The sequence below is a fragment of the Falco biarmicus genome, chromosome 8 (genome assembly GCF_023638135.1).
Source record: "Falco biarmicus isolate bFalBia1 chromosome 8, bFalBia1.pri, whole genome shotgun sequence".
NCBI lineage: Eukaryota > Metazoa > Chordata > Aves > Falconiformes > Falconidae > Falco > Falco biarmicus.
The window spans coordinates 57,374,933-57,390,086 of NC_079295.1; the positions used below are offsets into that span (position 1 = coordinate 57,374,933).

Here is a 15,154-nt window from a genome sequence, read left to right on the forward strand (position 1 = left end):
CTCTTGTGTCCCCGCAGGTGCCGGGGCCGGCGCGGAGCCGCAGCCCGAGGTGGTGGTGCCGCGCTGGGCAGCCCTGGGGACCCCCAGCAGCGAGAAGGTAGGTGGCGCCCAGCGCTGTGTGTGCTGTTTGCGCGACCCTCCCGGGGGGCTGCGATTGCTGCTTGCGCTGAGCCCTGTGCCAAGAGCCAGAGAGCCCACCTGCAGCACGGGGGCGAGCCCGGGGGGCTGATCTGGCCTGGGGGGTGCTCCGGTGCCTGGCCCCCATCGTTCCAGCGGCTGGGAAGCGCTGGCCCTCTGCCATGCCTTAAAACCTACATCGGGACCACCTGCGCCCTGTGCCAACGAAAGGGGGGGGGGGGGGGGCAGACGATGCTCTCAGTGGTGCTTGGGGAGCAGCCAGGTAGAGGCATCCGCTTTAGGAGCAGGTGAGTCACAGCTGTGAGGGTGCTTGACTGAGGAAAGCCACCCAGCACCTCAGGTCTCACTGTGGCTTAGATGCCACACGCGTGGAGACAGATCGCGCCCCTGCTTCCCGTAAAGTGGGGGCTGGAGCGGTGTGGCACCCTGCAGCCATGCTGAGGCCCGCCGAGGTGCTGGGCTTCAGCCTCAACCACAAACCGCAGCTCAACTTCCCAGCCTCTGCATTGCCACAATCAAGAAGTTATCAGTTGCCTAGTCAAATGAAAGAGGAAAATCCAGATGGTGTTATTTACGTTGTGAACCAGAAAAAGGAAGCTGCAGCGTTATACTATACTAGAGAAAAATCATGGCGTCTCCCCATAAGTGGTGTTATTTTGGGGTTTATGTCTTCTCCTTATGATGAGACTTGATATAGCCTTTAATTGTGCCATGTTAAAAAAAAAAAAGCACTACTATGACTCTCTCCTGATCTTAATTCTCTTTTTAAAATGTTCTTGCAGTGCTGGTTGGAAGTTTTCATTCTCTCTGTTATTGATAGTGACCCAAATACATCTGGACAGCATTTTCCCTTGCACAAATTTGCTGGGTCTCACGGGTCGTACTTAGTTTGTTTCAGGCAAGTTCCTGTTGGCTCTAAAACCTGTGTTAACAAAGCTTGTGTACAGCTGGGGATATCTCAGCTACACAGCAACTGGCGGGCTCTGAAGCAGTGGGATTATTGAACGAGAAGGGAGTACATTACTAGTAATAATGATGTTTGCACAAACTTTGTGAAGAGTTTATGATGATGGAGACTGTCAGAGCCCCCCAGTTAGGGACAAGACAACCTCTGTTGCTTACGTATCAGTTAGCAAAACAGCAGACCTATACTGAGACGTACTGAGCACCTGTGACTCGGTAAGCTGAACTCAGCCCCTTGGAATCAGCTGTTGTATATAGTCAATGTATCAACTTGTTTTGCATCATCTGCATGGGCCTGGTACACAATGTCCTGGAAACTGAAGGGAAGATGAACAAAACCCAGAATATGAGCAGGGAGCTGATGAAAGGAGAAGTTTGTAACTGAGCTTGGAATTGATGAAGTGGCGAGTGAGCGTATCTATGGGCTGAGGTCTTTCATCAGAACATCCCATGCAGTCAGCCTTGCTTTATTTTGCTTTCAATTATCTGTTCTGCAAAATCCCCTCCAACGCTGAATTAGGAATTACAGTGGGTTAATAATCTCACAAGTTCTTATGATTTTTTTTTTTCTTTCAGCTGAATAGAGAAGTCTGCTTTTATCAAATGGGTTATTTCTCTTCTGGGGAGTTCATTCATTCATTTGCTTTATGAGAAAGTGCTCAGACTCAGAAATCCATGGCTTAGCTAGTGGTTCTGCTTTGAGGGGACTGAAACTGGAGACCTTCAGAGGCCCTTCTATTTGGTCCTCTAGAAAGCATATTCTATACTTTCGGCCTCTTGATTTATTATTATTTTTTCAGTGTCTGTTTCAGTGTATGTGTTTGCTGTTGCACTAAGAAATGAGGGTCCTTTCTGTTAACACCAGTGGGTCTTGGGGAGCCGGCTGTCCTGGGTCCTCATTCGGAGCTGTAGGCACGTTGCAAACCAGGGCTGTGCCTGTGTGCTTGAACATGCTAGAAAGCTGCTGTCATGGTTTCCAGTCCCTTGGCAGCCTGGGACTAATACAAAAGCAGCTGTGAAATACTGTCTGAACAAAGGCTAGAGCCTAAAGACGTCTAAGGGACCCTGCTGCATGCCTTTTATTGGCATTTCGTGCAAGTAACGGAGCTACGTGAACATCTCTTGAAGAGGCATGATTCCTCTTGTCCTGAAACAGGCTCCTAAAAATGTCTTTCTGCTGTGATGACAAAGGAAGCTTTGGTTAACTCATATATTTGACTTGTAAACCTCTGGGGCAAGTCGGGATGTTGTGTCATGTGGTCCTGAACACAGTGTACAGGAGAAGAGGGTGCAGCACACCCCTCCTACTCAGCTGCACCACCAAGCCCCCCAGCACTAGGACTTGTTGCCTCATCTGAGCCCACTATTCCTCCCGATACACCAGGGTCATGAGCTCAGGTATGGGATCCGACCAGCGTCCCTGGCTGCTTCCCAGCTCTGCGTGGCTGTGCTGTGGGGATGCAGCAGCCTGCCTGGAGCTGGGACCCATCCCTTCCCCCAGAAATTCAGGTCTGAAGATAGGAAGAAGGTGAGGAGTGGTTTTAAGGTCATCTGCAATTTCCAGGGGAACAATTTTTGTTGCTGAGTGTGTCCATAATTCTGATGTACAAGTAACAGGCGCTCTCTCTTTTGCATGCAGTATCCATACAGAGCTGAAGTTAAGGTAAAGGCAGAAGGCCAGGAGCTCATCTTGGAACTGGAGAAAAATGGGTAAGCGTGCTTGTGTCTTGCATTGGGTCTCACTGAAAAAATGAATAAGGATTAGAGTGAAGTCAACAGGAAAGCCTCCACTGACTTCAGGGTTTTGATAAAGACAGGATGAGGAAGTCCTTTTCTGGATTTCAAGGTTATTCCAGGTCTGAGTCCCCACTGATGTTAATCAGCCAAGCAGTGCTGACTGCAACAGAGCTTTGTCAGCAAAAAGCAGATGGTGACCTGGCCCTCAGTGTGTAAACTTATTTTTGCATCGTAATTCTTATTACATTAACTAGAAAATGTTGCTGATATGAAGTGCACTATTTACTGAATGGCTTGATGCTCTAAGAGTCATACTGACTCTAATGAGGCCTTCATTTGCTGTGATCCGAAGAGGTCCTGCTCCGTTTCCAAGGAGAAATGATCTGACAGTTTCAATTCCATTAGTGCCCTTCATGCTAAAGCAGACTGAAAAAATGCTTTTGCATTAACTGAAATGCAACCTCCTCTCAGGCATGATACAGCAATGCTGTGTGGTATCATAGCGTATGATGTATATTGAATTCAGCTGAAGCTGCAGGAGATTGAGGTAGGTAGAAGGATTCTGGTCTGGAGGCTGCTGCAGAGGCTTTCTGCCCTGTGAAACATTAGTTTCCAGTGGTGGAACAACAGCTGGAAATCTGGCTGCAAGAAGCTAAGCAGTCCAATTGCACTGTTGCTGTTTTATTTTTAAATGGGTCTGAAGATTTATCTATGGAAACACAACCAAATATTTGTCTACTAGAATCAGTAGGGATAATAACCTTGGAATAAAACCCCTGGTTATATTTTTAAATTTATTGTATGGATATCCCAACCACGGAGCTTGGGGGCTCAGCTTTCCTTCCTAAAGAGTGAAATGTCAGAAGATCTTATTAGTTCTGATGTCAGTACATAAACCTAAATGATATTCAGGGTGTTTTGGAGGAAAACCAGACTTTTCTTGGCATTGTCTGCTGTAAAGAGAGAAATCTGATGGCTGACGAAAGGCGAGTGCAGCCTACGAGGTGTTTTCTATTATGGGCCACATACGCTGCTGGAGTTCCAGTGCTGCAAAAGCTGGACACGTTTCTCAGGCAGGCATGCACCTGTATAGAACAGCTATAAATTCTGTGTGGTTTGGCATCTGGGAAAATAGAGAAGTGGTAGAAGAGGCCAGGCACAATAAGCACTGCTAACTCAGTCCTGTCTAATGCAGGAAAAACAGCTGTTGCTGGTGAGAGCGGTCAGCGGTGCCAGTCTGAGCTGAACCTGGAAGCAGCATTGCTGCTAATGCTGCTGGGGGGGGTCTCCTTCCTGGTGGAAGGACTGTCAGGTCTTGCATATTCTGCAGTCGCTATGCAAAGGTGAATTTATTTCTGGCACAATAGAAGCTGGCAAGAGCAAGGATTCTTGCTGAATTAATCCACTTGTGCTCTGAGCATGGTGATGTAACCTCCAGGTGCCTCGCGGGAGCGGTGCCGTGCTACTTCCAGTGCAGACAAACTCATTGCTGGTGTTAGTAAACAGAATTGTAATAATAGAAGGTTTCTATTGTGTTTATTTCCTGAAATGCATTTTCATTTGTTGAGATGTATATACACAGGCTGAAGTGTGTGGGCACACACTTCCACTGCAGGATGAATTGCCTCACTGGGACTGATGAAATACAGCAAGGGGCTTGAAGTTTTTTAGTTTTATTTTCTGTGGAAAATGCAAGTGATTCATAGATAGCAGTGCTTCCCATGGTCGTTTTGCCAGGCCTCAAGTCCTTGTTCGGAAACGGTGATGGTATAATCCCAAAATGCAACTCTGAACTTAATTAGATGAGTGGTTCTGGAGAGCCACCACTTCTCACACACTTGTGAAGGTGCAGAATTAGAGACACTCAAAAGAGAAACGATGAAGCAAACAAAAACACAAAGTCCCTGGGAGCCCTGTGGATGTTGTAATTACCAGCATCCATAGAGCACTTCGAAGTGGAGGCAAATTGCTTCAACTTGTCAAAGCATGCAGCGAGGCAGTGTCCAGCCTGGCTCCTCAGGCTCCCAGCCTGGTGTTGCTCCACAGCACCCAGGAGCTCACCACTGCTACCGCTTATCTTATCGGGGAGCCTGAGGTTTGGGTGCTGAGTAGTTGCAGCATCAGTGACTCCTCTGAAGGGTTTGTTGGGCACCCAGACAAGGGAGAGGTGAAATCCTTAAGTGGGAAGTGTCCCTTCAAAGCTGTTTGACACCTGGATGCTTCTGGTTTCATGTTCACATGCAAGTGGGTAGAACAGAACTGCAACTTTAGGGAAGGTACTTGGGGCTTTTTGAATTAAAATAAGCCCTGGAGTTCTGGGTCATTTAACAGATCCAGCTTAGAGGAGACTCTGGAAACCAGCTTTGCTGCTGAGGTTGGTGCTTTGCTCCCCATGTCCCCAGGCTCAGCACAGGCGTGTGAAGGCATCTGCCTAGCTCCTGTTTTATTCTCATATCCACATCCCAGACTCGCACCGCTCAAAGAAAGCATGGAATGATTGGTACAATCCAGGTCTGGTTGGGATATGGTTTACTCGGTGGTTCCCAAAACTAGAAAGTAGGTATACCAAGCTAGTGAAATGGTTGTGATGTTCTCAGTGGATTAGGCAGCCTTGTTAACATGTTCACCACTCTCCTTATGGAGAGGAAAAACTGATGAGAGTATGAGCTTGCTTTGAAAGAGGTGGGGGTGGTGAAAGAGGCATAATGTGTACAGCTTTGGTAGGGATGCACTAGCTCTGGAAGAAATGTGCCGTTTTCAGTACGTGGAGGAAATGTTCATGCCAAGCCTGTGATTTCATATTCTATATGAGCAGGACATTGTGTTCATCCCCAGAGGTGAAACACAGAAATGATTGCGTATCTTTCCTCAGAGCTGTGTGTAACTCTGTATTTTGTAATAAGGTTGCCACGCATCTGAGTTTGGACTTCATATATCTACGAATACAATTATTGCATTAGCAGTCAACGTAATATTGCATTATTTACTGCTCAGGAGTTTGATAAGAAGGCAGAACCCCACTGTAATTCCAAGCAGAGGTCACAACACTGGTTAACGTTTCTGAATAATGACAAAAGTATATCCCCCAAACAACTGGGGCTTGTTTTAAATGACTCAAAACCATGTCCTGCAGCTGCAGGATTGGAAAGCTCAAAGCTGCACAAACAACAAATATATGGAGAGATGCCTATAAAGCAGCTTTAAATTTGGCTGGGGCTTAGGAACGGAAGAATCTGAGTTGCAAACCTTGGATGAAAAGTGACTTTTTTTAAAAGGCATTTGCATTTGTTAATAAAAAGCAGCTTTCAGCCAAGCGGGGAGGGGATGCTGAGATGCTCTGACTGTGTGTGGCAGTGCTGCCTGGTGTGAGCCTGTTCTTTCTGGTGAAGAGGACAGCTCATAATTGCACAGCAAAAACCTGTGTGGAATTTGTCTTCTCACCTGAGTGCAGGAGGAGTATCAAGACTTTCCTCCCTCTTCTTTTCCTCTTTGTATCCGTCATGGGGAGAGGACCCCTCAGCTGCAAGGGGTAGTGGAGGCTTCTCCAGGGGATGTCCCTGCCTGTGGGTGAATCCCATGGGCAGCGTGGGGCACAGCTGCACGTTTTTGCTGTGTGTTTTGGCTGCTGCCTGCCCGCAGCCGCTGTGATGGCGCAGGGCACTTGATGGCAGAGCCCCAGGGAAGATGTGCAACAACCGAGGACACTGCAAAGGAAATCCAAAGCTCACCTGGCCTGACCTCGGGAGCAACCCAGACAGCTATTTATAGGCAGGCAGATCTGATGGGGCGCGGTATCGTTTCCAGTCTCTTCTGACCCCACCTGGGAAGGCGACAAGCACTCCCGCCCGGCTCGCTGCTCTCAGCAGTGCGATAAGAGAGCTGGATGTCACTTGTATTTCATTGTTTCCTGCTTTTGCTCTTTTCCAGGGCCTTTTCTATCAAATGAGCGAGGAAGAGGGGAGGTTGCTGCCCGCCTCTGAGCAGGAAGGATATATGAGATTATTCCACCGATGGGCTTCATATCATCGGTGTCTAATGGGCTTCCTGCATGGGGAGGGGGTTAAGGGTTAAGTAAAGGAGGGAAACTGAGTTTATCCTGCTCTGCTGTCTCTTGGAGTTATCAGAAAAACAAGGTTGGGACCTGGAAAGCCATAGTTGCTTTTCAGCCTCCTGATTCCCTTGGGATACTCAGGGACATCTCTGTGCAGGGCAAAGAGGAAGAGACAAGGAAATGGAGCCCTTGACATCTTTTGCACACTGACTCTTATCAACCAGTTTTCCATTTATTTTATTTCCTTTTTCCTCTCCAGGCAAGTTTTATGGGTCCCATTGGTAAGCCAACGGGCTATGTGACAAATTTGACTTGGGTCCTCTAACGTGATTTACGCAGTGAATGTTGCAGATGATGTGGATGGCAGAAGGGGATGGAGAGCCTTTCGGCTGTGGTGTTTTCCCAGGCCTTACAAATAGCTAGCTTAGTTCCACCTCAATAGCTGGGAAGCTGCTTTTCCCTTCCAGACTGCTGCTTTTCACACAACAAACATGTTCTCAGATACATCAGCAAAGGCTCTTGAGGAAGGGAGCTGAAGAGCTCCAGGCTTTGTCTGGATGAAACTCACCAAGAAAAAAAAAAAAAATGTTTGGATTTCCTTAATTTTATGAAGTGCCAGGTTTTGGCTGGAGGATTCCAGAGAGGTGAAATCTCCAATTTCCCACTAGTGGTGGATACAGAAAGCAGGCATGGCCGCTTGTGTTGTCATGGGTCATGTGCTGGTGGTGGTCAAGATGGGGTCGCATCAGGCTTTGATAATAAATTCTGACTTTAGGGAACATTTAAGTGACTGGGAGGTAAGGGGCCAAATTCCCCTTCTTACCCTACTTGGATCCTGTTGAGAGGCAATTGAGTGGGACCACAGACTGTAGATGGAAATCTTATGTCTAAACTTTCTTGGGAGAATCAATTCCCTCCACCCCCAGATGCTGGCAGCCTGGCTGGACAGATTTATTATGATTTGAGGAAAGGGACAGGGAAAGAGATGTAAAAGATTGCAGGCTTCACTTTTGTTGGTCCCTTGACTGAAAAATTAGGAGTTCATGTTTCTCACGAGAGCTTCATGGACCGTCTGGCGTTAGTTTTTTGGGAGGAAATAAAAAATGTGTCTGTCTCCTAGCTACTCATGGGTGTTTTTAAATTGGCAGCTGTCCATGTGGACTTAGCCCCTCTGTAAAATGAACCCAAACAAAGTTGCTAATGGGACCAAATTATAAAAAAAATTCCCTCTTGCTCCAATTAGCAAGAGCACCAGTGTGCTGCCGGGGCCCTCTTGGTGCCTGTGGGTGACCTCCCTCCAGCTGGTGGCACTGAGCATGATCACGGTGGTCCCTTGGGGTGGGAGGCTCTGAGCCCCCCTTGGGCTTGTGCTAACAAATGGTGTTTCACAGGCAAGAGAAAGCTGCTCCTGTTTATCAGGAAAAGAGGCGCGAGGTTCCCCAGAGTGGCTGGGAAATGTGCACTCCCTTGAGTGAACATGGTCGTGTGAGAAAGGCCCCAGTTTTCCTTCTGTTTTTGGGAGTGTTTGGGTGTGCATGGGGGGAGCCCCCCAGCCCCCTGCTGCTTCTCTGCCCCTCTGCAGCAGCCGGGTGAGCTGGAGGCTGTGCTTTGCACCATCTCCAAGTGCCGCAGGGGCAGCTGCCGGCTGAGAAAGCTGTGTTTGGCCCCACACCCTCATCCTGCCTCTCCTGCCGAATGCCATCGGCTGGCATGCGCAGTAGGTGACCTCCCTGGCACGGCGTCTCTGTGCGGCGAGCAGAGGGATGCCCCGCGAGCGGCACGGCGGCGTGTGGAGCGGGGTTTGTTTCAGACAACGATATCATTGACAGGCTGGAGCGGGACCAAGATCACTCCGCGTCGGTCATCAGCAGAAACAGCCTCAAGCCATCTGTACATTATGGCACCGAGCCACTCTTTGTTAGGCTTCCTCGCTTCTATTTAACCTGGCTCCCAAGGCTTGCTGGGGAACAAACCCTGCCAAGAGCAGGCTATTCCACCCTCAGCTGGATGCCGAGCCAGATCTTGGGGAGCAACTGATGTTGCCGAAAGCTGGTCGCTGTTGGAAAGGTGTGAGGGCTTCTCTAGAACATCCTGAGTCTCTTGCGGAGCACGCCCTGGCCTCAGACAGCCCCACGTGGCTGCAGCTGTGATCGAGGTTTAGCAAAGGGGAGTGCTTCCATCCAAAACCAGCTTTTCCTCTGACTTCATCAATTCTTCATGCTGATAACTACTCTAATGAGGGACTCCATGCTGCCTTTTAGGAAGATGATGTGTGCTAGCAATCTGCCAGCTGCCTGACTGGATCTCAGAAGCCTTTAAATGATGTTATTTTGCATCCAAGCTTTTGCAGCTTCATCTTGAGCTGCTGGAGAGTTAGTCACCGAGACATAGAATGTAACAGAGAAGAAAGGATCAAATTAGGCTGTTTTTCCCAGGCTTTCCTTCTCCAGCAAGGAGGTAAGCTCTGTGCTCTTCTGGAAACGATGAAGCATGTCCATCAGTGCTTTGCAGGACTGACTCCCCTGGAATCAGCTCCTTGGCCTGGCAGTGATGCTGTCCTGAAATGATGGAAGATAAGGTTTTGGGGTATGTGTGTCTCATTAATCTCTCCTGTTTATCCAATAACAGGTACATGTGGAGAAGAGGGACAGGGCTGGCTGGTAACTTTGGTGCATCCTGAGATGGAAAGAAGCTTTCTTTCCTATTTAGTTACAGTTTGGTGGAAAGCTCGATGCTAGCTGAGGAAGTGAGTTGGGCTGGGAACAAATGTTCACAGGCCCAAAGTGAGATAGCACCCCAGGGGTGTTGCAAGATGTCCTGTTGTTTTTTCCTCTTTCCTCACTGCCCTCCCCACCGCGCACTGTGCAATGCACTGTGACTGCCCTCAGCAGTGCTGCAAGAGCCCCAGGGCTCCCCTTGTTAAGGCAGGGAAGGGTCTTCAAAACAGAACTCTTCTGAGATCAGAATAAGAAGCTGGATTTTTCATAGGGAGCTTGCGATGTAGGATAGGAGTCAGCTGGTGGAGAGAGGCTTGGAAATTGTTATATGGCACTGCTCAGCCGGGTGATGCATGCTCGCAGCTCAGCAGCTGCTTAAGCATCCCTAAAAAGTCAAGCAGACCTCTCAGCTCCTTAATCCACTGTAGAAGGGGCTAGAGCCTGAGTCTGCAGGCAGGAAGAGATGTGCATGCACTGTGTGTTGTGTGGCATCATCCTGTGCCCTGAAACCTGGTGTGCTGGGCTGTGGTGCTCAGCGTGGCCTGGCTCGGCACTGGGGTGGGCAGGAGTCAAAGCACTGAGGAGTTTCATGGTGAATGCTGGAAGAGAGATAAAACAGCTATTCATAGTGAATGCTTTCCAAGAATAAAGGAGCAAGAAGAAAACATAAGCGTGCTTGTTTGGGAGTGAAACAAACAGGCTGTGCAAGCCTCAGCTACTGGAAATCCACAGGCCGGTGTCTGATTCTGGCTTTAGTAGCGCTGGGCAGATGTACACTGGTTTGCTGTCTGCTCTCGAGATGAGTCTTACACAGAGCAGATACCTGCCAGAGCACATTGCTCAAGGCAATTTCCTGTGAGTTAATGCAATCTGTTGATTAAACATTTGTTTCTCGCAGCCTCATGCTGAGCAAGCTACTGCAGTCAGGGAGATGAACAGAATTATTTTCTGTGGGATGGTGCTTCTGTGCTTATCTTAAGTTTACAGATTGGAGATAGCTGAACACAGCAATCTCGCCTTCTGATCGCTGACAGGATCTAGAGATGAGAATTAACACATCAGAAAGAAACAAAATGAGCTTTCCTGAACTACAGTGAACTTTGAAAGTAGAGATAAAGGGTGTTGTATTGCCGACATCAAATGCTATGAAATAAAACAGTGGCGCACAGTTTTGTCTGACACAAAGCCATCGGTACTTTGATGAGTGTCTGAGCCTTTAGATGCTGGATGGGGGAACACCTTGCAAATGCTCTGATAAAAGGTTGTGTTTCCTGTTCTTCTGGCCTAATTTAATTAGATGTCACAAGCACCCAATCTCTTGTTTAAACAGAGAAGCTTTCAAGGTAGATTAGACCTGCCTGCCACATAGCAAAAACCAAGACAGATGGAAAAATATCTGGTTTTGCTTTCAATACAGCTTTCTTCATCCAGCCCAAAGAACTGAAGCAAAGAAAAGAAGAAAACCTTTTCTTTCTTGCTTTCTTGAAGGTCATAGCTCAAAAATCTGGTGCGTGAAATGCATTGAACAGGGATGCGGGAGGACTGAACTGCAGCTGTAGTGTCGCAGGCATCGCTCTGCCCAGGATGCACATGGCATCCTCGTGGCACTTCGGTGGCCTGACTGCACCGCAGGGTTGCTGCAGAAGGGTGTTTCCTAGATGGGGCATGTTCTGTGAGCCTTCTGCAAATTTTCAGAAGTGAAACTGCTACTTAAAAGAACTGTTTTAAACCTACATTTTATGGCTGCTGAGTTGGACACAGGATATGACCTTCTTGGTTTGGCCCACATTTTGACTTGCTGTACTTTTTTACATCACTGTTTAGTGAATACAGATGTTTAAAAAGAAGGGGAAGGCTGTTTCCTCTGGAACAAATTCAAAATGCTTACTATTTAGTGCATAGGAGCTCCTTTTATAGACTTTTGGTCTGATCCTGGGCTGAAGACAGGGACAATATTGTCTATTTAAGTGAGACATGACACTTAAGCATATGACATGAACAAATGCAAACTGAGGAATCAGCATTTTCCTAGGACAAAGATGTGAATTGGCTTCTGGGCAGAAGTTGCAGTGCAGATGCAGATTGGTTTATAATTGTACTCAGATTTGGGCATTGGAGAGAGTCTGGGTCTGAGCTGAGAACTCACACCAGTGCCCAGATGTGTCCTGAACTGGCCTGTGGTGTGCTTGCTACGCTGGGCTTGCTGCTTTGAATCTCATCCCAGTATATCTGGGGCATAACTTGGCAGTGGTAAAGGAAACTGCACACAAACTTGTACCCATTAAAGGGACAATGACGATGTTGGGTTTCTGTTTTGTTTTGTTTTTTTAAAGTCCTCACATAAAAATTGAGTTGTTCACTTGCAGCTGTTGGAACTGGATCTTGGCGCCTAATTGAAGTCAGGGACAGGCTCTCCTTTATTGTTTCAATTTTACAGTGCTTGAAATTAAATTAAAAGTGCTTGGAAGAGCACTTAGGAAGATGGCTGGCTGCACCCTTTCAGAAGTGCATGTGCTCCATGAGAAGCGCTCGCCTCCTGCCAGGGCAGCAGATAGATGGCTGTGGGAAGGTCAGCTATCCTTCCACCTTCTGACCCACTGCCATTACAGCGTGCTCTGCGCAGGGAGCACCCACAGCCTGCAGTGCCCGTCCTGCCGCAACACAGTGCAGCGGCACGGCACAGCCGGTGTCCCACGTACCTGCCTCCCACCTGCCCTCTCAGTGTGTTGCAGTTGGGTTTGCACTACAGGCAGCAAATAGCGACTGCCCCAGGTCCACAGTGGTGGTTCACAGCAACAGGGATGTTTATAGTGACTTCAGAAAGAGCTGAAAATCTAGATGATTTTCTAGCACACCTAAGAAGCAGAAACCCAGGTTTAAAGAAAGTATTTTTTTTTCTTTTTTTTTCCCACCCTTTCTGCCATGTCTACAGAAACCTGTTTGCGCCAAGCTACACTGAGACTCATTACAGCCAGACTGGACAAACCCAGAGCATCTCTCTGACCCACACGGTGAGTGCAGACCGCTTTCCCTCCTGCAGCATGCAGGGGAGACCAGGCAGGGGGTCCAGAGAAGCGGGTGAGTTTCTTTCTCCAGAGCCTTTCTTTGAGGTCAGTCCAGCTTTCTGACCTGGGATGTTCCAGTGAGGAGGTGTCTCCATCCCCCCAAAATGGTAAAAACATCTCACTGTTTCACCTGAGCTCCATTATGAGAGCCAAGGTCAGCTGCCAGCATTGATTCCCTCTCTCTGGGTGCTGGGGAATTGTTTATTCCTCCTGCTGCTCATCCTCTTACTTTTTGTTTGCCACTGGGTGCTCCATGCTGGGGACGTTCCCAGCTTTCGGGAGAACCAGCCCGTGTAAGCTGGCTCCTGTTCAGTAAAAATCCCATAAATTACCAATCTCACGCAGTCCTTGGCTGACTCTCCGCTGCACCAGCACAAAGATGTGCATTGGTTGCAATGCAAAAATAAAAGATAAAAATCCCATGAGATCATCTTTACTAATGCTGCCCCAGGGTGAGGGGAAGCGATGTGATGAATACGTTGGCGTTTCTGCCCCAAAGCCTCCTTGTCCCTGCCAGAGGCTGCCTTTGTCTTGCCAGGAGCCCCCAGAAGAGGGACTTGCCCACTGCCCATGGTGTCACCCTCTCTGGGGCTGAAGGCACGTCCTTTGGGGCCCGACCCAGGGCCAGCTGCCATCGGTGGGCAGCTTCTGTTACAGGCAGAAAGCTTTGCATCGGCCCTAATGCTGCAGCCATCTGAGTTGCTTCCTTGGGGATTCCAAGCTCTCAGTCTTTACTGGCAACAAGGAGCCATTTGATGCGCTTGCAGGGACCACGCGTGGCAGCTCAAAGGCTAAATTTCGATGCAGACTTAAGAGATTCAGTTACAATCATCAACTACCAAATGCAGTGGAAAGAGAACAATTACTGGAGTATCGGCAGTACTCACAAGGGACTCAGTAATGCCTAAATATAGCGCGTGGCCATCCTGAAATGGCATTGCCAACCCTGCTCCCTTCTGCCTTCCAGGACCACTGCTTTTACCACGGGGTGGTGAGGGGCTGGGAGCGCTCCAGTGTCTTGCTCAGCACGTGCCGAGGGCTGCGGTAAGTGCCTGGTGGTGCCGGGGCTGCAGGATGCTCTGCTCAGCTCCGCAGTGTGCTGCCACGCCAGCCCTGCTCCCCAGCAGCCTGGTTGCTGTATTTTTTCTGCTCAGACAGACCTGATCTTAAATGCCAGCCGGCTGAGAGAGCTGGGTGTAAAAGGGAGCGTGGCAGGGGAAATGCAGACATTTGGGTGTCATTAGTAACCGTGGCCTTCTAGCCAGCCCCTAGCCCCCTTCCCCCTTTGTGCTGGCAATGTGGACTTGTGCAATAAGGGAATTTAATTCAGGAGTCCACTGGAGCAAAAGGCTCTCGTGTCAGTGACGCAGGGCTGCATCTGTTACAGAGACAGGGACACTGGCCACAGCCCAGCCCAATACTCTAATGCAGGACCCAGCTCCTTCTCCCAGTCACTCGCAACTAGCAAGTTTCTGTGTGCATTTTGGGGCAAAGTCTTCAAGTCTGAACTTCCTCCTGGGTTGTCAGCCCCACTTTCTGCTTTCTGGGTGGTGCGGCGCTTGTGTGTGTTCTGCATTTCAAACCTTCGCTTTGGTAGTAATGGAGCCTTTGGCAGGAAAAGACGGTCTGTATCCTCAGCAGGAGTAAATGAAATGGATCGTGGTGACCCAAGTTGCTGCATTCATTTACACCAGCTCAGAGTTTGTGGTCCAAAACACCACATGGCCTTTATTGATGTTAGTGGTCATCTGCTCCAGAGCACTGATTGGAAGCTGTGCTGATGGGACCAGCTCCAGCCAGGAAACAGCCCATGCCAAAGCAAACCTGAGACATCTTAAGTGAATATAGCACCGGCCAAAGAGCCTAGTGAGATAAACAAGACGGTGCAGCCACCTGTGGCTTGCAGGAAATAATCCAAAAGCAAAAGTAGTTAAAGGTGGTGTGCCTTGCTCTGCCAGCCTGCGTTTCCCTAGGCTCTGCCTTCCAGCTTCAGGGGAGACCGAGGTGTCTTGGTATGCACATGCAGTAGGGTTCCTGCACCCCTGAGCTGTCAGCATGTGCTGGCAAGTCCTCGATTTAATTTTCTTATTGCATGGGAGCTGAGCACGTGTGGGTGTTTTCACTCTGAGCCTTCACAGGGAGATGTGCTGCCCATCGAGCCACACATCTTCCAGTGGGCATCAAACACAGATTTCCAGCTCTCCTGGCTGTAACATGTTCATTGAGAAAACCAGAACCTGGCTGTAACACATGCATTGAGAAAACCAGAACCATACGGCTATGTGCAAGTTTTAAAGAGCACTCCGTTTTGTATTTTTCTCTTGAGAAACAAAGTCTTCGTGTTTTCTAGGTCAGTTCAGTTGAATAAATTTGTCTTTAACAGGTTGAAAAGCTTCCACTGCCCCTAAAGAGAAAGCTGTACTTTAACAGACTTCTCAGGTTAGCACTGTTGCAGCACATGCTCCGATAGCCCCTTAATTGAA

General features: G+C 48.6%; 1 protein-coding gene across 1 annotated transcript in view; it reads left to right on the plus strand.

Annotated features, from left to right (window-relative positions):
* ADAM19 (ADAM metallopeptidase domain 19) overlaps positions 1–15,154 on the plus strand; it is a 34,521-nt gene that overhangs the window by 285 nt on the left and 19,082 nt on the right. Inside the window, exons 2-5 of the mRNA XM_056348045.1 lie at positions 18–97; positions 2,741–2,811; positions 12,539–12,617; positions 13,639–13,715. Coding sequence (XP_056204020.1) covers positions 18–97; positions 2,741–2,811; positions 12,539–12,617; positions 13,639–13,715 — 307 coding nt within the window. The remainder of the gene's footprint in view (positions 1–17; positions 98–2,740; positions 2,812–12,538; positions 12,618–13,638; positions 13,716–15,154) is intronic.